This window comes from Terrapene carolina, unplaced genomic scaffold (assembly GCF_002925995.2).
Source record: "Terrapene carolina triunguis isolate 2854851 unplaced genomic scaffold, T_m_triunguis-2.0 Scaffold111, whole genome shotgun sequence".
In the NCBI taxonomy this organism is placed as follows: Eukaryota; Metazoa; Chordata; order Testudines; family Emydidae; genus Terrapene; species Terrapene triunguis.
In genome coordinates, this window is record NW_020664462.1 from 10,573,948 (window position 1) to 10,595,466 (window position 21,519).

General features: G+C 44.1%; 1 protein-coding gene across 2 annotated transcripts in view; it reads right to left on the reverse strand.

The window, feature by feature from the left end:
- WDR48 (WD repeat domain 48) overlaps nucleotides 1–12,067 on the reverse strand; it is a 51,308-nt gene extending 39,241 nt beyond the window's left edge. For both annotated transcript variants that reach the window (XR_002908634.1, XM_024208711.2), the window contains exon 1: nucleotides 12,005–12,067. Coding sequence is in view for 1 of the 2 variants with exons in the window: in XM_024208711.2 (XP_024064479.1) it covers nucleotides 12,005–12,052 (48 nt within the window). In the remaining variant the exon portion in view is untranslated. The remainder of the gene's footprint in view (nucleotides 1–12,004) is intronic.
- Between the last annotated feature and the right edge of the window lie 9,452 nt (nucleotides 12,068–21,519).

Below are 21,519 nucleotides of genomic sequence, written 5' to 3' on the forward strand. Positions count from 1 at the left end.
GGCAAATTTGGAGGGGTGGGGGAAAGGAGAGAAGCTGGGGGTCACGGGACTAACCCTTGTGACCACCCCCCACACTCCCCATCCCATCCCTTCCCACCTTAGCTGGGGCGGGCCAGGGAAGGATGTCTGTGGCCTGGCCGGAGCTGCTCCGGCGGGCCAGGCCGGGCGGCAGGGCCGCAGCGTGCTCCGGCGGGCCGGGCCGGGCGGCTGCAGCGTGCCAGCCCTGGAGCTGCAGCTGCTTCGGAGGCTGGAGAGAGAGCAGCGTGGCCAGAAGCAGAGAGACTCTGGCCCCACCTCTTCCCTTCTGGCTCTGCTGCCTCTCCTCGCCCCCTCTGTTGGGGAGAGGGACTGTGTCCCACCTCTCCCTCTCTACACCTGTTCATAAGCCAACCTCCTTCTTTGATGCTTCCCTTTCTTACTAAAAAAATTCGGCTTATGAATGAGTATATATGGTACTTATCTATTACAACAGTGCCAGGAGACCCCAAACTAGATCAGAGACCCCACTGTGCTAAGGTCTTGAACAGATACTTATTAAAAATAAACATTCCTCCCCTCACAGTCTTCTTGTTCATCAGCCACCCTCCTTCCCTGGTATAGCCCCAAGCCCCTCTCCCACTTGGTTCCATCCTTTGTGGCCTGGCTCTCAATACTGCAAGATTCTCCCACCTACTTGGATCCCATCTACAATCTCTCAGCTCCTCCTACTAAGGTCCCCACAATATACCCTGCCTCCTTACTCCGTCACAATAATCCACCACCTCCTCCTGGGGGCTGGGCCCATCTTCTCACCTGCACTACCTACCACCCTGCTGTAAGGATGTTTTTTCCTGAAGCCATACTGTAAGGTCTGAGGCCTTTATCTGCAGCCAGATTAGGAAAGAAGCAGCCATGAGCTAAAAAGCAGAATGTGTCATCCTCACATTCCATCTAAATTACATTAAAACAAAGTAATATTGGGCTGTTAAGAAGGTGATCCTGTCCTAATAGTAACCACCATCACCAGATAAAGAAACAGATCTTAAGATGGGTAAAGAAAACTTTGCTCGATGGCATTCTGTCTGGCAAGAAATCACTTATCAACAGTTGTGATGGTAACATCTATCCTTCTATTGTTTTGCCTGCAGGGTAGATTTGATTTAAATCACTAGTCAGGAAGACTCGATTTAATCAAGGTTTTCTACATAAAAGTGCATTCTTGTTGGTTGTTATAACCCTAATACATATTCTTCACAACTCAGAGATAGATGTAAGTTTCATTTTTAGAAGGTACACACTATACATTTTTAAACAGTGATTTATTTTGAAAACCTTTCAGTTTAGTTTTACAGCTATATCAGAAAATGAATGATTGGTTATTTCATTTACCAAAAGTAATTGAAGCAGATATTTATGAAGTCATTGGGAGGTGAACTATCTCCAATTCAACAGGTTAATCATTAATATTTGGAGGATTTTCTTGCCATGCCATACTGGGAGGAGAACATAACCAGACGGACATTTAAATTATTTTATTTAACTAAAACAACAATGTTAATATATTCTGGATTTTTTTCTTCAACAGCAAACATATAATATTTTAACAAAAAAGCATATGTCCCTCGCTTCTCACATTTATCTCCAGACTTTTTCTTCTTATCCAGATCTATTCCGCCCCCAAAAATCTTCTATTCATTGAACTTTTTGAAACTTTGCACTTTTAGAGAGAGGTACAAAGGGATTGACTCCGTGTACACAAATTTGCAGAGGGACAATAGAGTTGAGGTCTGTTGTTTCTCACCTCTCTATATTTATTTTTTAAAAAACATTTTTGCTGTTAACACACGTTACCTCTGGAGACACAAATCCACAGTTTGAGAACTGCAAAACTAAGCATCTCTAATGGTATCTTCTAGACTGAGCACTGAGTCCCATTGGGTAGATAGAAAGATTAACCTAAATACAGTAACTCCTCGCTTAACATTGTAGTTATGTTCCTGAAAAATGCGACTTTAAGCAAAATGATGTTAAGCGAATCCAATTTCCCCATAAGAATTAATGTAAATGGGGGGGTTAGGTTCCAGAGAAATTTTTTTCACCAGACAAAAGACTATATATATCACAGCAATGATGATTGTGAAGCTTGGTTGAGGTGGTGAAGTCAGAGGGTAGAAGAGGGTGGGATATTTCCCAGGGAATGCCGTACTGCTAAATGATGAACTAGCACGTGGCTGAGCCCTCAAGGGTTAACACATTTTTGTTAATGTAGCCTCACAATCTACAAGGGGGCACTAATGGAGCGATGGGAGACAGCATGGCAGACAGAGACAGATACACACACCGTGTGTGTGAGAGAGAGTGAGAGAGAGAGAGAGAGAGGTGTGCATTGCCCCTTTAAGTACGCTGACGCCCACTCTAAGTACATTGCCTTTTTAAGTAGATCAGCAAGTTGAGACAGCAGCTGCTGGCAGCAAGCTCCCTCTGTCCTGAGTCCTGTCATGCCCCCCCCCATGGAGATGGGCTAGGCGGGGGGCAGGAGCAGAGGGGAGGGGGACACCCTGCACAGCAAGCAGGAGGCTCCCGGGAGCAGGTCCAAGGCAGAGGGCAGGAGCAGCACATGGTAGTGGGGGGAGGGACAGCTGAACTGCGGGCAATTGATAGCCTGCTGGGCGGCTGCTGCACAGGGAACTTAGGGGAGTGGGGAGCTGCCGGTCCACCCTGGTTCCAAGCCCCCACCAGCTAGCTCCAACAGGCTGCTCTTTCTGCAAGCAGTGGACAAAGCAGGCAGCTGCCAAACAATGTTAAAAGGGAGCATTGTGCAACTTTAAACGAGCATGTTCTCTAATTGATCAGCAACGTAACAACGAAATGTTAACCGGGAGGACTTTAAGTGAGGAATTACTGTAATCTATAAAGAAGCCTGTGGAACCCCATAAGATTGGGTCCCTAATCCATTACCTATTAGAACTCATTTACAAAACTTTTTTTAAACATTACATGAATATATTGTCTCATACTATAGAATTATAATTTATAATCCCTATTCCATGATGAGATATCTTTGAGCTATAATGTATATTAATTAAAACTATTTTTAGATTGCTTTTTGAGGGAAAAACCTTTTTTTATTTAAATCAGATTTTTTTGATTAAAAAAAACCCCTGATTTGTATCAATGATTTTTATCCACCGTGTTTGCCTGTATGGTTCCTCCTTCTCTATTGTTTATCTGTATGGCCTCTGTCTGGTTCTTTGATTGTTTCTGTCTGTTGCATAACTAATTTTGCTAGGTGTACATCAACTATGGTGGTTGGGGTATGACTGGTTAAATTGTTTTACAATGTTAAGATTGGTTAGAAAATTGTTTAGTAATATTTTAGTAAAATGATTGGTTAAGCTACAGCTAAGAAGGACTCAAGTTTCACTATATAAACTGGGGTCCAAAAGCAAGTTCTTTGGAACCAACTCCAGGACACAGCCCCAAAATCAGAGCTGCCAGACCTCAATACTCTGCTAATGACACCTTGCAGAAGCTGGAGTTCCCCAGATGACCTGATCCTGACTGGCCATCAAGAAAAGTTCATCTGCCTTATTGGGAGTGGTGAGCATTGTATGCTTAGCGTGTGCATTGTTTTAGTGATTGTTAATAAATAGAGGTTAAGTAGAATATTACTGTGTAAGGCTCTTTCACTGGTAAAAGACCCCGCAAACCTGCCGAGTGTAAGGTTACGCCTTGAGCCCGTGGAAGGGTAAGGGTGGGTGCCCTAAAGCAGGGGTGGGGAACCTCCAGCCCAAGGGCCAGCTCCGACCCACTGCTTCATGTCATCTGGCCTGTGACAAGGCTCCGCGCTGCGTGCTGGAAGCCCTGAACCTCGGCACCCCCCCGTGGGGCTGGAGCCATGAGCACCAGCTCGCCCCACTGCGGTGGGAAGCTAGGGTTATGAGGCTATTAAAAGTCTGGTCAGCTGCGCGCAGCTCCTGGAAGCGACCGGCATGTCCCCGTGGCCCCTCGGCACAGTGGCAATCAGGAAAGCTCTGTGTGCTGCCCACGCCCCCAGCGCCGGCTCCGCAGCTCCCACTGGCTGGGAACTCCAGCCAATAGGAACTGCGAGGGTGGTGCCTGTTGGTGCGGGCAGCGCGCACTGTGCAGAGCCCCCTGGCCACTCCACTTAGGGGCAGGATATGTCGGCCGTTTTCGGGAGTAGCGCAGAGCCAGGGCAGGCAGGGAGTCTGCGTTAGCCCTGCTGACCGGGAGCTGTCTGAGATAAGCACTGTTGTCAAGGCTGTATCCCCACTTTGAACTTTAGGGTACAAATGTAGGGGCCTGCATGAAAACTTCTAAGCTTATTTACCAGCTTAGCTCTGGTCCGCTGCCACCATCTCAAGAATTCCCTCCCTGGGAAGCCTTGAGAAACCTTTCACCAATTCCCTGGTGAATACAGATCCAAACCCCCCTTGGATCTTAAAACAAGGAGAAATCAATCAGGTTCTTAAAAAAGAAGGCTTTTAATTAAAGAAAAAGGTAAAAATCATCTCTGTAAAATCAGTATGGAAAATAACTTTACAGGGTAATCAAACTTAAAGAGCTCAGAGAACCCACCTCTGTCTTAGGTTCAAAGTACAGCAAACAAAGATAAACACTCTGGTAAAAGGTACATTTACAAGTTGAGAAAACAAAGTAAATCTAAGACGCCTTGCCTGGCTTTTTACTTACAAGTTTGAAATAGGAGAGACTTGTTTAGAAAGATGGGGAGAACCTGGATTGATGTCTGGTCCCTCTCAGTCCCCAGAGCGAACCACCCCTTAAACAAAGGGCACACACACAAACCTTTCCCCCCCCCCAAGATTTGAAAGTATCTTGTCCCCTTATTGGTCCTTTGGGTCAGGTGTCAGCTAGGTTACCCGAGCTTCTTAACCCTTTACAGGTAAAAGGATTTTGGAGTCTCTGGCCAGGAGGGATTCCATAGCACTGTACACAGGAGAGCAGCCACCCTTCCCTTTATAGTTATGACAACTGTCCAGCCAGAGCCCGCACCCCAAACACCCTGCCCGAGGTCGGAACCCCCTCCCACACCCTAACTCCCTCCCAGACTCCACACCCACACCCCAACCCAGAGCCCGCTCCCGCACTCTAAACCCCTTGGCCCAGCCCAGAGCCCCCTCCTGCACCCCAAACCCCTCATCCCCAGCTCCACCCCAGAACCCACACCCCCAGCCAGAGCCCTCACTCCCTCCCATACCCCAACCCCCTGCCCCAGCTCGGAGCCCCCACGGTATCCATAATACAACACCCTCCCGCACCCTGAACCCCTCATTTCTGGCCCCACCCCGGAGCCTCGGGGAAGCGCCGAGCCTCTGTGCCTCCCCACGGGGCTGTATGTGGCCCGTGACTGATTTTTTTCTGTGGGTCAATGGTCCCTGATAGAAAAAAGGTTCCCCATCCCGCCCTAGAGCGTAACGTTATGCCCTGAGCCCTAGGAACTGGGTAAAGGTGAGTGCCATAGGGTGTGCGAACAACAGAGAATTTTGTGCAGGTAACACTGTCATGTTCTGTCAGTTATGTGCTGCCATCTAGTATGTATTTATGATTCTCTTACAGCTCTAAATCAGCATCTTAAGAAGAGAGATGCTGTCAGTCTGGAGACACGTCTTGTTATCTTCAAAGATGACATGGACAAAAGTGTATGGCTTGGGGTTAAGAGAACAAGTAAAAGGGAAGAAAGTGTGGGATTTCTGCCTACAGCATCAGAAAGCCTTGTGATAAACACAGATGGGTATAATGATGTTTCATTTATGTAGTTATTTTTGTAGCATAGGTGGAGGCTGTATAGTGTGCTACTCCTCTACTCCTTAGCAAAACCTGAACACACTGCCTCTACATTGTTAAGAGTCCTTGCTTGACTGGTTGAACAAGAGAACATAGTATTAAGTAAAAGCCAGGTCTGTATAACAAGACAAAGCTCTAGCCAGCAAATAGATAGTTTTCAGATTATTCTTATTCAGTCCATGAAGATAGGCAACTTTCCTGAAAAACCAGAGTAGAAACAATTCACACTGTGTTAGCTACAAGATGCTGGGTACTGGCAGCTCAAACTAGAGGATCACGCTCATCAGGAAGAAACAGCCTTTCTCCTAGTGACATACTGCTATAGTTGAGATCAGCAGAGGCACTCAAGTTACAGCACCTCAATGTGAGAGGGAGATGCTGGCAAGGTGTCCACTATAAGTCATCCTTGATTTTGGAACTTGCTCCTCCTCCGGGGTCTTTCAGAGCCTAGATTAACCAACCTTCTAGGCACACTGCAAAGCCTATCATTTCCTCACCTCCCACTTCACTAAGGATGTTTTGAAGGGTATGGGCTGACGTGGACATGTTTATGGGTAGTCCTTTGTTTACGTTCATGTTGTAATTTTTAAATTTATGTGACAGGCACCCAGAGCACTGGATGGGCACCTGTAATTTTATTAAACATTAAAATTAAAAATAAACAATAGCCTCTTCCAGTAGTACCACTTGTGAAGAGTGTTTGGGGTGGGAGGATAACTGGTTACTTTTGCATGTGAGTGAGACTTTTATGAGATTAAGTGAAGAAAAGATTCATATATTTCTTGATCAACCCCACACAAGCAAACCTGCAAAACTTAATCTTATAGCTGCTTATCTCTTCTCATGCTAGGTTTCCCCACCAACCAGCATACAATTCTTATATACTACTGGCACAGATAAACTATGGTAATGAAATCATCTCGTACAGATAGGAGATAATAAGATAGTCATTTCTGCTTTATTCTGTGACTGATCAGGCATGAAAATTAAATTATTCTGCTCTAGAGGGTCCTTGAAATATTAGTTGTTGCCTAAGCAGTTGCTTTTCACATTGTTCCCTAATCAGGTGTGCATTTGAACAACTGAGAACTGTTAAGGACAGTTAACTTTTGTCACTAGAATGCTCATCAGGAAGAGACTGTACTTGTTTCCTGGTTTCATAAAATAGCAGCCATATAAAAAGATTTAAATAAGGGTCTCTCAAGTTCCTTTCAGCCATTAGACCTGAAAACATATTGATCTAAATTCGAAGTGAAAATACAGAGGAACTCAGGCAAACCAAAGCATGATACTATTAAGAAGCCACTGCAGACGAATACAGCAAAGCGTTACCTCTTTTTCAGTAGATTGTGCAATCGTACAATACTTGAATAAGTCAACAATTAAAGCAATCAAGACCAACAACAAAGAAAATAAAGACATAGCATCTTTATGGACAGAAATTCCATGTATGAATAATAAGAGTATAGCAGTAGAAATATACTACCTACCACCTCAAAAGAATAGTGATTTTGAAATACTCAGGGAGATTAGAGAGGCTACAAAAACAGAAAACTCAATAATAATGGGTGATTTCAACTTTGCCCACATTGACTGGGTACTTGTCACCTCAGGATGGGAGGCAGAGATAAAAATTTTAGACACCATTAATAACTACTTCTTGGAGCACTAGTCCTGGAACCCACAAGGGAAGAGGCAATTCTTGATTTAGTCCTAAGTGGCACACAGATCTGGTTTAAGAGGTGAATACAGTGGAACCACTCGGTAATAGCAACAATAATGTAATTAAATTTAACATCCTTGTAGGGAGAAAAATATCAAAAAAACCACCACCACAGTAGCCTTTAACTTCAAAATGGGGAATTACACAAAAGTGAGGAGGCTAGTTAAATGGAAATTAAAAGGAACAGTCATAATAGTGAAATGCCTTCAAGCTGCATGGAAACATTTAAAAAACACCATAATAGAGGCTCAAATTATATGTATACCCCAAATAAAAAACAAAAAACAGTAAGAGGTCCCCCCCGCCCCCCCAATGCCACCATAGCTAAACAGAGTAATAGAGAAAAAAAGACATCCTTTAAAAATTGGAAGTCAAATCCTAATGAGTAAAATAGAAAGGAACAAACTCTGGCAAGTCATGTGTAAAAGTATAACTGGAAGATCAACTAGCAAAACACCAAAACTAACAGCAATTTTTAAGTACATCAGAAGCAGGAAGGCTGCCAAACAATTAGTTGGGCCACTGGACAATCAAAGCGCAAAATGGAAGACAAAATTCACTGTTGATAAATGCAAAGTAATGCACACTGAAAAACCTAGTCCCAAGTATATGTTCAAAATAATAGGATCTAAATTAGCTGTTTCCACAATCTCTTGAATGCTGTCTTTTTGGATAGTTCTCGGAAAACATCTGCGCAATGTGCGGTGGCTGTCAAAAAACGCTAATGGACTGCTAGGTACCATTAGGAAAGAGATAGATAAGACGACATAAAATATCATAATGCCATTACATAAACGTGTGGTACACCCACATCTTAAATACTGCAGGCAATTTTGGTTACACCATCTCAAAAAGATATATTAAAATTGGAAAAGGTACAGAAGTGCAACAAAAATGATGGGGGTATGGAACAGCTTCCATATGAGGAGAGATTTAAAAGACTGGGACTGTTCAGCTTGGAAAAGAGATGATTAAAGGGAGATATGATAGCCATCTATAAAATCATAAATGGTGTGCAGAAAGTGAATAAGGAAGTGTTATTTACCCCTTCAAATAACACAAGAATCAGAGGTCTCCCAATTAAATTAGCAGGCAGCAGATTTAAAACAAATAAAAGGAAGTATTTCTTCACACAACAGCACAGTCAACCTGTGAAACTCATTGCCAGGGGATGCTATGAAGGCCAAAACTATAACTGAACTCAAAAAAGAAAAAAATAATTAGATATGTTCATGGAGAATAGATACATCAATAGCTATTAGCCAAGAGGGCAAAGCCTCTGACTGCCAGATCCTGGGACTGGATGACAGAGAATGGATCGCTTGATAATTGCTCTGATATGTTCATTCCCTCTGCAGCATCTGGCACAAGCCATTGCCAGAGCACAGGATACTGGGCTAGATAGACCATTGGTCTAACGCAGTGTGGCCATTCTTAGGACATGAACGTAGGATACTTAAGACAGGCCTATACTAGAAGAGGTCTGCTAATATAGTTATACCTGGGGAAACTGGGGGGGAGGGAGGATATTATCCTCATTGTCCAGAGGGTGAAACAGAGGTAAAGAGGATAACTCACTTGTTTGTGCTCACATAGAAAATCCAGAAGACCTAGGAACAGAATTTTCATCACCTGACTACCACTTCAGGGCTTAATCACACGATTACTTTCCTCCCACAAGTGTCAAAGTGGAAAAAAGGGACTGTAGTGTCATGTGAACTTAACAGGTAAATGAAATGTTTTCAGAGCAAGAACTATCTGAATTTTTTTTTTTTAAAATAGACAGCCAGCAAAGTCTTGTCAGCAACAGCAAAGATACATGTGCTGAAGCCTACTGTCAGCAAGAGGTAATTTTGCTACTGTTGACAAGGCTCAAGAAAGCTTATGATAGGTCACATGCTCTTCAAATACCATCAGAAGGTAGAATTTCAAACAGACATTCCCGTCTCACCTAAGAAATCTTTACAACTTTTACAATACCTCTGTAGTAAGTTTCCCCCTCTTTAAAAAGAAAGCTATTCCTGACAAGTATATTTTAAGCTTAAGACAAATGGAGTAAGAAAGAAAAAAAAAGTTATTATCCTCTGAAGAATGACCTGTAGCAATAACTTTCTGCCTCTCATAAAAAGAAACTGCCATAATCCATTTTACATTACAATAATAATATTCCAGGAGATAAAGCAAATGCTTCTTGTATTCCTCCTACCACTGCTTGTATTAAGTGATCACTTTTGAAGAGACCTTGTTAAGAGGATAGGGGTGACGGGGGGAGAGAGGGAGAAAGGCGAACAGTGCTCCTATTATTAGGATAACTAGGTAAGGCAGGAATTCACAAACAGCATGAACCACTTTTCAATGGAGAAAATGTCAGACACTTCTTTTTTCATTCACAACCATGAGCTAACACCACCCCTTTGGCAACTACATCAACTGCTTACATGAAAAATAATTCATGCATTTCTAACTTCTTTCAATGCAAAGAACCAGTGTCATGAGACAAGCCAGCTCCAGCAGATCACAAGAAAGTGCTCCACAGAGGACAGTCTGGGAAACACTAAGGAAAGGACTAACATGTATGAAACAAGAAAGAAACATGTCAAGACACATGCAGAAGATTTTGCTAGATCCCACAAGACGTTTGCATCAAAACCTATTTTCTGGACATCATATGGGGGCTGTAAGCCAGAAGCATCCAGAGATTTTTTTAATACATGAATTTTGTCAACATTCTTCTGTATCTACAGAATAGGTACAACTAAAGTAATATCACTGCAAACTTCCCTAGTAACACTTCCTCACCTCCACTATCTGTTAGTCTATAAGGTGCCTCAGGACTTTTTGTTACTTCCTCAGCTGTGTGCTTACAAAGTGTTATCAGCTCATGATTTTATTATGAGTCTCACAATATTTGTTGTTTTTCTGAAAGCTGCAATTCCTAGAACCATGGAGTTGCATGGAAAAGAAAAATCACTCTTTTAGAAAATTTAAAGTGAAGTTTCTAGTCCTCGGTTGTTAAAAAAAAGTTTAGCAAATTTATTAGTATATATATAGCGTTCTTTTTATCTCTGATCATGATTTTTTGGACCTCACTCATGATTTTTGAACCCTTGGGGTTGGCTATGCTAATTATGCCCTGACCTGGAAAAATAACCCACTTCATAGGAGGATGAGAGTAGTTCTATTTCCATAGACTGTCTATACCAAGGTGTAAATTGTCATGGTGGTTTCTGTAAGATGAACACCTGTCCAGTAGGAACTGCGCTGACACTTCCAATACCATCCAGTGGTAACTTTTTGTCACTGTGGATAGACCCAGGCCAGATTTGAACTGACCACCTGCTACAGGCAGCTCTCTAGATCAACAATCCCCTAAACCATCCAGTCTCCTCTGTATGGACACTTCTAATTAAAATGAAATTAAGAATGTTTATACTAGAGCAAACAAAATGGAGAAGCATAATTATCCATAGTGTTCTACTTTCCCTGTTTAAGAGTATTTGCTTTTGCATGTATTTCAGTAAGAGGATCCAATCCTCGGGACGATCATCAAAACATTACACACACACACTCTCCTCCTTCTCTGAACGAGACCCTGTATGCCCAAAACACACCAGGTTGAAACAAAGTGTAGACCCAATGGAATGGCTGAGGCATATTCTCACTTTAAAAACAGTATGAAAAGACGGCAATTAAAGCTGAACAAGTACTTCTGCCTCTTCAATATGGAGCGTCTGACACAGTTAAGCCAGACACACGTTTCCCCTAAGGAAACACCCCTCCCCCCTGCGTCAGATCCCCAGAGCCCAGTGGTAGACGGTGAGAGCAAAGGGCAGACCGTCGGCTGACAAGTGCCTACGATATATTTTAACTCCATTTTATTTCATGTCTAACACTGACGGGGACCGAGCGCCGGGGGCGAGGCTGGGGAGGGTCTCTACCAGCTTCTCTCTCCCTCCTCTCAGCAGCAGGTCAAGCAGCCTTGCTCGCCCCGGCCCTCCCCAGGTACAACAGCAGCTGCCCCAGGAGACACCCAGCGGGAGAGGGGAGCCCCCGCAATCGGCACAGACCCACCGCTTCCTCGCCCCACCCCCCTTTGCTCCTCCCACACACACCGCCCCAGTCCCCCCAAACCGCCTCTGGTGTCCGCAGCCCTGTTCCTTCTCCAACAGCCCAGCCGCCCCAACCCCCTAAGCGGCCTCCATTGCCCGCAGCCCCGCGCCTTCTCCAACGGCTCCCCACCGCCCAGCCGCCCCAATCATCAAACCGCCTCCGGCGCCCGCAGCCCTGCGCCTTCTCCAACGGCTCCCCGCCGCCCCAATCATTAAACCGCCTCCGGCGCCCGCAGCCCTGCGCCTTCCCCAACGGCTCCCCGCCCCTCCCAGGTGATCGCGCGCTCTCGGGCCGCGCTCCCTCTTCCGCAGGCCCCTCAGTCACCCCACAACCCCGCTCCGGCGGGAAAGCCGGCCGACCGCTCACCTGCACTTTCCGGCGCCCGGCCGCGTTCTGTCGGTGATGCGCCGCCATCTTGCATGTTGACACTCTAACGTCATTTCCGAAGAGGTCGACCCGGCCCGGAAGTCCCGCCCCCTGGCCGCTAGACCCGCGCGGGCCCGCTGGGTTGCTCAGGGAGATCAGCGGGTGGGCGAGACTCCGGCCGCGAGCTTCCTGCGCGCTCCACGGGGAGGCGTCTCCGTCTAGCAGACGGGGGCGTGAGGCTGTCCCGCCCGGCTCCTAATCACGGGGCTGAGGAGATACTCGCCTCGTCGCTGTGCCCGGAAGTCTCGTGCCTTCCCCCGCCTCAACCCGCCCGGTTACGGTGCCCTGAGGCCGCGTCCCCTCCCGCCGCCCGGTCACGGTGCCCTGAGGCCGCGTGCCTCGTGACGTGCCACGGTGCCTTGAGGCCTCGTGCCTTCCCCCACCGCCACCCAGCCCATTACAGTGCCCTGAGGCCATGTCCCGTGCCCTGTCTCCCGCCCCGGTGCTCCGAGGCTTCATGCCCTGCCTCCCACCCCAGGGCCGTGTGCCCTGCCTCCTGCCCTCATGCTCCAAGGCACCATAACCTGCCTCCCATCCCAAGGCACCATGCCCTGCCTCCTGCTCTGGTGCTCTGAGGCACCGTGCCCTGCCTCCTTCCCCGAGGCCGTGTGCCTTGCTTCCTGTCCTGCCCCAGTGCCCTGAGGCTGCATCACCTCCCCTTCTCAGCCTCCTCACAGTGCCATTAAGCCAAGTCCCCTCCCACCCACTCCCAGTGCCCTGAGGCCACCATCTCATCTCTGCCATAAGCATGGAGCCCACTAATTACGTGAATGTTGCAAATAAAGGATGAAAAATTCTGTATTTGCAGACCTGCAAGTAGAACGGCAAGAATGGGGGACAAGGATAGATTGTGGAAACAGTGAAAAACAATTCAAGGTTGTTGGTGGTGTTCACAGAGCGGCTGGAGATGGTGGGAGCATTGCTATTGGGCTGGAGAAATGAGCACTGACTGGTTGGATCACATCATGATACAGGTTTGGGATGACGAGTAGCGGCTGCAGAATTTTCAGATGTGAAAGGTCACATTACTGCATCTGTGTTCCAAGCTTGCTCTAGCCCTCTGGTGCAGGGACAGCAGCATGAGAGCTGCACTGAGTTGAGAAGTGAGTGGCAATTACACTCTAGAAGCTTGCAGTGCTGGAATGCTACTGATCAGAGGGAAATCATTTTGCAGTTGGCAAATCCACAGTGGGGGTCATTGTCATGTAAGTGTGTAGGGCCATTAATAAGAGTCTTGTTGCACAGGACGGTGTCATAGAATCATAGACTTTAAGGTCAGAAGGGACCATTATGATCGTCTAGTCTGACCTGCACAACGCAGGCCACAGAATCTCACCCACCCACTCCTGTATCAAACCCCTAACCTATTTCTCAGCTATTGCAATCCTCAAATCGTGGTTTAAAGACTTCAAGTTGCAGAGAATCCTCCAGCAAGTGACCGGGCCCCATGCTGCAGAACCCCCAGGGCCTCTGACAATCTGCCCTGGAGGAAAATTCCTTCCCGACCCCAAATATGGCAATCAGCTAAACCCTGAGCATGTGAGCAAGACTCACCAGCCAGACACCCAGGAAAGAATTCTCTGTAGTAACTCAGATCCCACTGCATCCAACATCCCGTCACAGGCCATTGGGCATATTTGCCGCTAATAGTCAAAGATCAATTAACTGCCAGAATTAGGCTATCCCATCATACCATCCCCTCCATAAACTTATCAAGCTTAGTCTTGAAGCCAGATAGGTCTTTTGTCCCCACTGCTCCCCTTTGAAGGCTGTTCCAGAATTTCACTCCTCTGATGGTTAGAAACCTTCGTCTAATTTCAAGTCTAAACTTCCTGATGGCCAGTTTATATCCATTTGTTCTTGTGCTCACATTGGTACTGAGCTTAAATAATTCCTTCCCCTCCCTGGTATTTATTCCTCTGATATATTTATAGATAGCAATCATATCTCCCCTCGTCCTTCTTTTGATTAGGCTAAACAAGCCAAGCTCTTTGAGTCTCCATTCATAAGACAGGTTTTCCATTCCTCGGATCATCCTAGTAGCCCTTCTCTGTACTTGTTCCAGTTTGAATTCATCCTTCTTAAACATGGGATACCAGAACTTCACACACTATTCCAGATGAGGTCTCACCAGTGCCTTGTATAACGGTACTAACACCTCCTTATCTCTACTGGAAATACCTCGCCTGATGCATCCCAAGACCGCATAAGCTTTTTTCACAGCCATATCACATTGGAGGCTCATAGTCATCCTGTGATCAACCAATACGCCGAAGTCCTTCTTCTCTGTTACTTCCAGCTGATGCATCTCCAGTTTATAACAACATTTTTTGTTATTAATCCCTAAATGCAAGACCTTGCACTTTTCACTATTAAATTTCATCCTATTACTAAAACTCCAGCATACATGGTCATCCAGATCTTCCTGTATGATAAGTGTCTCTCAGAAGTGTGCAGGACCTGGTGGATGGAATTGCATTAATGGATTTCCCTAACTGCAGTGGGGGGATAGACAGCATGTATATCCCTATTTTGGCACCAGACTACCTGGCCACAGAATACATCAACAGAAAGGGCTGCTTTTCTATGGTTATGAAAGCGTTGGTGGATCACCAGGGATGTTTCACCAATATCAGTGTGGACTGATCAGGGAAAGTGCATAACGCTTACATCTTTAAGACAACAGGACTGTTCAGAAAGCATCAAGCAGTGACATTCTTTCCTGACTGCAGATTACCATTGGCAATATTTACTTCTGGGGGAATTCTGCACCTAAAAGTTGAAAATTCTGCACACAATATTTTAAATTTTGCATATTTTATTTGTCAAAATAACACAATATAATCACACTAGTTTCAATTATTTTGAATTTATTTCAAAATGCCTGTCAGCAAGTATGTCTGTAATAATACAGACAACAAAAAAGATTAAAGAAATATTTTTTGGCAAATAGATTCCTTATTGGTATATTAATACAGAACTCTGAGTAATAATTCATTTAAACTACAATACAGAACTGTATTTTCTGTACCTCTCAGAACCAGCGCAAAGGCGTGGGGGAGTTAAGGGTAACAGAGGAGCTGAAAGAGAGGGAAGTAATTGCTGGGAAGGAGTCTAGGTGTGAACTTGGAGGGTTGTTGGGTATGGGTGGGAAAAGTATGGAACAGTTTTTTTGAGGGGGGTAGGGAGGGATTGTTAGGGAGTTTCCCCTGTGCAGATGCTGGCTGACCCCTAGCCTCTCCCACCCTGATTCAGACACCCATCCCCTTGTGTCCCTTCATCCCTCCCCCCGTCCCCATGTGTCTCTGTGCCCCCACTCAGCCATCCCCTTTTCCCCATGTGGCCCTGCACCCTGTCCCCCTGTAGCCCTTCACCCTCTCAGCCAGACCCCTCCCTTCATCTCCAGGTGTCCCTGCACCTCCTCCCCTGTTGCCATGTAGCCTGCACCTCCCTTCCCACTGTGGCCCTGCGCCTCCACTCCCATTCTGCCCCTGCCCCAGTCTGTCCTTCACTAGCCCTTATGAGCCCCAATCTGTGACCCCCCTGCAGCCCCATGTCCCCTGTCTTCTGACCTGGGTCGACAGGCTCTGTGATGAAGGCACTGCAGGTTCTTTCTCTTCCCTATGGTAACTGGGGCTGGTGGGGAGCAGCTGCTTTGTTCCAGCACCACAGCGTCGTCTGGTGGGCAAAAAGCAGAACTGCAGCAACTTTTGACAGAAGTTATTTTCTATGGAAAGAAAAATGTGTGTGGCACATGAATTATGCGTGCACAGTGGCACAGAATTCCTCCAGGAGTAAATATTGAAATGTCAATAGTGATCCTAGGCGACCCACCCTGCCTCTTGCTTCCTAGGGTCATGAAGCCATGCACTGGCCACCTTGACAGCACCAAGAAAAGATTCAGCTACTGGCTCAAGAGGTGCACAATAGATGTGTAGATTGAAGGGATGCTGGTGGTGTTTACTCAAAAGATTGGCTCTCAGTGAGAAAAATATCTCAGTAGTTATAGCTGCCTGTTGTGTCATGCATAATATCTGTAAGGGAAAATGAGAAAAGTTGCTGCTGGACTGAAAGGCAGCGCTGGAGTGGCTGTCTGCTGAGTTTGAAGCGCCAGACACAAGGGCCTTTACAAGAGTCAGTTGTGGGAGGCTTTGAAAGAGCCCTTTAATGGTCAGCTGCACTAATGTACTATGCTTGACTGTGCTGTGGACCTGAAGGTTGTGGGCTGGTAGGAATTGTGTAGTGCTTGTTGTACATTTATACATAGAATACTCTGTCTTTTAATAAGCCTATGAATTATTTGGTGCTTGCTGTACATTTATAATTATTATATCAAGTCTGTCACAACCTATGAATTATGCAGTGCTTGCTGAACTTTTGCACATGAATAGGTGTTTTCTTGAACCTATGTGTTCTGTGATGCTGTACACTTACAAGTACTGGGTGCTTTTAGTACTTCTATACATTTTGCAATATTTGTGGTGAACTAATAAAGATTGATTTATTTTCAAAAATTAAAATGTTATTTGGTGATAAAAGGAGTGGAAAAACAACAATGTACAAATAAAAAAGAATAATACAATAGAAGTTTCTAACATAAATTAACAGAATGGAACTTTAAAATTAAAGAGGCAGCAAACATTTTTGTCCATTCCAGTGCACAAATGGAGTCCATTTTGGTTACACTTACCCCAACCATGCCTCTCACAGGCCAGTGTATGTGAAGCTGTAGTTGTCCTTAGTATTCTCAGGCGTGGAGAAGTAGGGAGTGTGATCCATGATATCACATGGAATGTTGAGGGGGTTCAGGGAGCTGCAATCATGGAGTTCTCCAGGGACTGTAAAGGGTGATAAGTCCATGATTGTTGTACCTGTAGGTCAACTAGACTCTCCAGTATTAGTGTTTGCTGCCTAAAAAGCCCCATTATGTCCTGGTGCAACTCCCGTTTCTTTTCCTGTGGGATTCCTGGGTCTTAATTTTTTGGTGTCATCTCTGTCCCTCTCCAGGCCATCTGCCTTTTTGGCCAGCCAGGCCCTTTGTTCACAGTCCAGTGCAAAACTGGCTTGCAGGATCTCGCTAAACATATCCTCCCTAGTCCTATATTTTCTCCTCCTCCTCAGGTTCAGGTGTTCTGCTGGTGTAGAGGGACATCCCCAAAGGCCACAACAGCAGAAGCTACAGATAAAACAGACAGATGTATTATTGGATTTACAGCCACAGCAGAAAGTGAAAGATAAGTTTTTAAAACTTTTCCCTTTTTCACACAGAATTTTTTAATAAGGCATGCTTATTGAAACTTCAGTCAGACACTGCCTTATTTGGAAGAGGAAACTGCAAAGAGGTAAAAGGGCAGAGAGAGAAGGGTGATGGTAGTGGAGTGAGGGTAAGAAAAAATGATGTAGAGAGTGAATGAGAGTTCGTGAATGGAGTGGGGGAGAGTGAATGATGGGATAGGGTGGGTACTTACCATTACCATGTGACAAGGTTATATCCTTTAGTAATTCTGACCTAGATCATGTGACTGGGCCCAGTAAATAAAAATCAGTCTGTTTCTAGCATTCCTGAGTGTGTTATGCTTTTATTACAGTTAGAGGACAAGTCATGTTTCTTCAGAGAGAACCTCCCTGATCAATTCTCCTTCCAACCCATTCCATAACTCTGTAACCTCAACTAGCTTTAAACAGGTTTGGCTCTGCTCACCCTGTGTTAGCAGAGGGAAGCACATGACTTTAAGAACAACAAGGAGTCTGGTGGCACCTTAAAGACTAACAGATTAGTTAGTCTTTAAGGTGCCACCAGACTCCTTGTTGTTTTTGTAGATACAGACTAACACGGCTACCCCCTGATACTTGACACCATGACTTTAAGGTAATTGATTAAACAAATATTCAGCATTTTCATTCTGTGTAATGTATTTGATGTTTTCCAAGAAATAAATTAAGACATTGCCTTTATCAGAGTCCAATTATATATTGACTCCAATCTAACAGTATAGTAGGCGTTTGTTTGCAGCAGCACCTTGTAAGAGTATCTGCAACTTATGAGCAACATTTCCCCTGGGAACACTTTCCCTACTGCGAATTGTCGATACTTCCCATAACAGCAACAGCTGCTTAGGAGCAACATAGCAAAAGAGCACCAATATATTGCTATTAATGAGCATCTACTGTAGCGATCAAAGTATCACAGATGCTTTCACCCATGCAATATGTTTTTATCAAACCCCAGAGTAGGAAAGAATCAGGTACCTCAGAGTCTTCTACTTAAGTAGGTATTGAGCAAATTGTCTCATTACATTTCAGCATGGATTAGTCCATTAAAAAGTTGAAGATTCCTTTTTGTAACATAATGGGTTCACTCTGTTCTTATAAGTCATTTCCCGTTATCCTGTGTTTTTAAAAAACATTGAAATGTTTATGTGGGTGTAAATTTTTGTAGTATCCTCTGATAAAATGAAGTAATCCTTTATACCATCCCTGGTCACCAACTGATTCTTTTATCAATTAAATTAAACTCCTTCACATAAGAATGGCCAGACTGGGTCAGACCAATGATCCATCTAGCCCAATGTCCTGTCTTCTGGCACTGACTGGTTCCAGAAGCTTTAGAGAGAATGAACAGTACAGGGCAATTATTGAGTGATCCATCCTGTTGTCCAGTCCCAGTTTCTGGGAGTCAGAGGTTTAGGGACACCTGGAGCATGGGGTTGTGTCCCTCACCATCTTGGCTAATAGCCATTGAGGGACCTCCATGAACTTATCTAATTATTTTTTTAAACCCAGTTATACTTTTGGCCTTCACAACATCCCCTGGCAATGAGTTCCACAGGTTAACTGTGCATTTTGTGTGAAGAAGTACTTCCTTATATTTGTTATAAACTTGCTTCCTGTTATTTCATTGGATGATCCCTGGTTTTAGTTATGTGACTGGATAAATAACACTTCCTAATTCACTTTCTCCACACCATTCATGATTTTTTTTAGACCTCTATCATCTCCCCCTCCCCTTAGTTTTTTTTCTTTTTTAAGATGAACAGTCCCATTCTTTTTACTCTCTCCTCATGAAAGCTGTTCCATACCCTAATCATTTTTGTTGCCTTTCTCTGTATCTTTTCTATTTCTAATATATCTTTTTGAGATAGGGTGAACAGAACTCAAGTAATCAAGGTATGGGCATGCCATTGATTTATATAGTGTCATTATGATATTTTTCTATTTTATTATCTCTTTCTTAATAGTTCCTAACATTCTATGTCTGGAAGGACAATCTTCATATTTTCCTGGAAGTTTTTACACTTTTTCTTACAATGAAAGTATTTATTTACTATAAGAACTTTGCTATTTCTTGAGGATATAATGTAGAACATCTCCAGCTTCCATCATTCCATGGGTTTTGTTATTAATTTTCCTCTTAATTTTCTTTATATGTCAGGGGATTATGTAGATTCTTCATAGATAGCCGTTGCTGTTGCTCCAAGGTTGTTCTGTTGTATAGTACAGTGTTTCTCAATTCTTTTAGGTTGGCAACTCCTTATCTAAAGACAAAAAAAATCATGATCCCATTACCTTTACTATAAAAGTAATAGTAAAAGTGTATCAATGATAAACCTATATAATTTATTTGTGGGTGTATTTTGAGAGTTTGACAGAGAATTCTTGATCTTGAAGGGTTGTGAGGGAGTGAGATTTTCTTTGCTTTAGATGATAAAATTTTCAGTGCCTCTTGACACCTCTCTTGTCTCTCATGGCCCATCTGTTGAGAAACAGTGGCATAAGAGAGGAATATCAATCAACCTGTCCCCACAGAAGAAGTGAATTATTTTAAACTTAAAACACAATTAAAAACAAAAACCATTTCTGTTCATATTTATTTTTATAAAAATCTCTTTTTAATGTAAATGTCCTTTTAGAGTTAAGATTTTAATAATAAAGTCAAAAATTTTCAGAGTTCAACTTAATTACACAATGTTATAAGAGGAATAGTATTGAAATGTATCTTAATAACATATGTGGTAATTAAACATTACTTCGCTGTAGAAAAAAAGTGAATTTCCATTTCCTCATATTCAAAGGCATTATTTATCTTGTCACATTTTTCAGGAAATTAGCGCGTCTCAAATCATTAATTTTTCAGAGGGTTACTTTAGTTTGACAAGTAGTAGCTCTCAATTGAATAGGGAGAGACCAGTCTTGCAGTCCTGCCTAGTTCCAAATTCTCTGTATTCAATGAGGGCGGGATCAGATCTTGATTAAGAAATGCTGAATTAACAAGTTAGTTGATGGTTAATAAGTTAATTAATTGCCTTTTTACTGATATGTCTAATCAAATGGATAACCATTTTCTAATATACAGATTTAAAATATGTTTGTGGCTAAACATTTATTTTTCTAGCCTGGTTTTTATTACGTGACATATTTTAGATCTGTTGTCTTTTTGATTTTTGAAATTATTTAATCTATAACTTCATTAATTTGAAAAGTTAATAAAAATGCTAACTGGGGACGGTTTTGTTCAATATCTTCATTAATGATCTGGAAGGTGGCGTGGACTGCACCCTCAGCAAGTTTGCAGATGACACTAAACTGGGAGGAGTGGTAGAAACGCTGGAGGGTAGGGATTGCATACAGAGGGACCTAGACAAATTAGAGGATTGGGCCAAAAGAAATCTGATGAGGTTCAACAAGGACAAGTGCAGAGTCCTGCACTTAGGATGGAAGAATCCCATGCACTGCTACAGACTAGGGACCGAATGGCTAGGCAGCAGTTCTGCAGAAAAGGACCTAGGGGTTACAGTGGACGAGAAGCTGGATATGAGTCGATAGTGTGCCCTTGTTGCCAAGAAGGCTAATGGCATTTTGGGCTGTATACGTAGGGGCATTGCCAGCAAATCGAGGGACATGATCATTCCCCTCTATTCGACATTGGTGAGGCCTCATCTGGAGTACTGTGTCCAGTTTTGGGCCCCACACTACAAGAAGGATGTGGAAAAATTGGAAAGAGTCCAGCGGAGGGCAACAAAAATGATTAGGGGGCTGGAGCACAAGACTTATGAGGAGAGGCTGAGGATTGTTTAGTCTGCCGAAGAGAAGAAGAGGAGGGATTTGATAGCTGCTTTCAACTACCTGAAAGGGGGTTCCAAAGAGGATGGATCTAGACTGTTCTCAGTGGACCAGATGACAGAACAAGGAGTAATGGTCTCAAGTTGCAGTGGGGAAGGTTTAGGTTGGATATTAGGAAAAACTTTTTCACTAGGAGGGTGGTGAAGCACTGGAATGGGTTACCTAGGGAGGTGGTGGAATCTCCTTCCTTAGAGGTTTTTAAGGTCAGCTTGACAAAGCCCTGGCTGGGATGATTTAGTTGGGGATTGATCCTGCTTTGAGCAGGGGGTTGGACTAGATGACCTCCTGAGGTCCCTTCCAACCCTGATATTCTATGATTCTATGAAATTACAGCT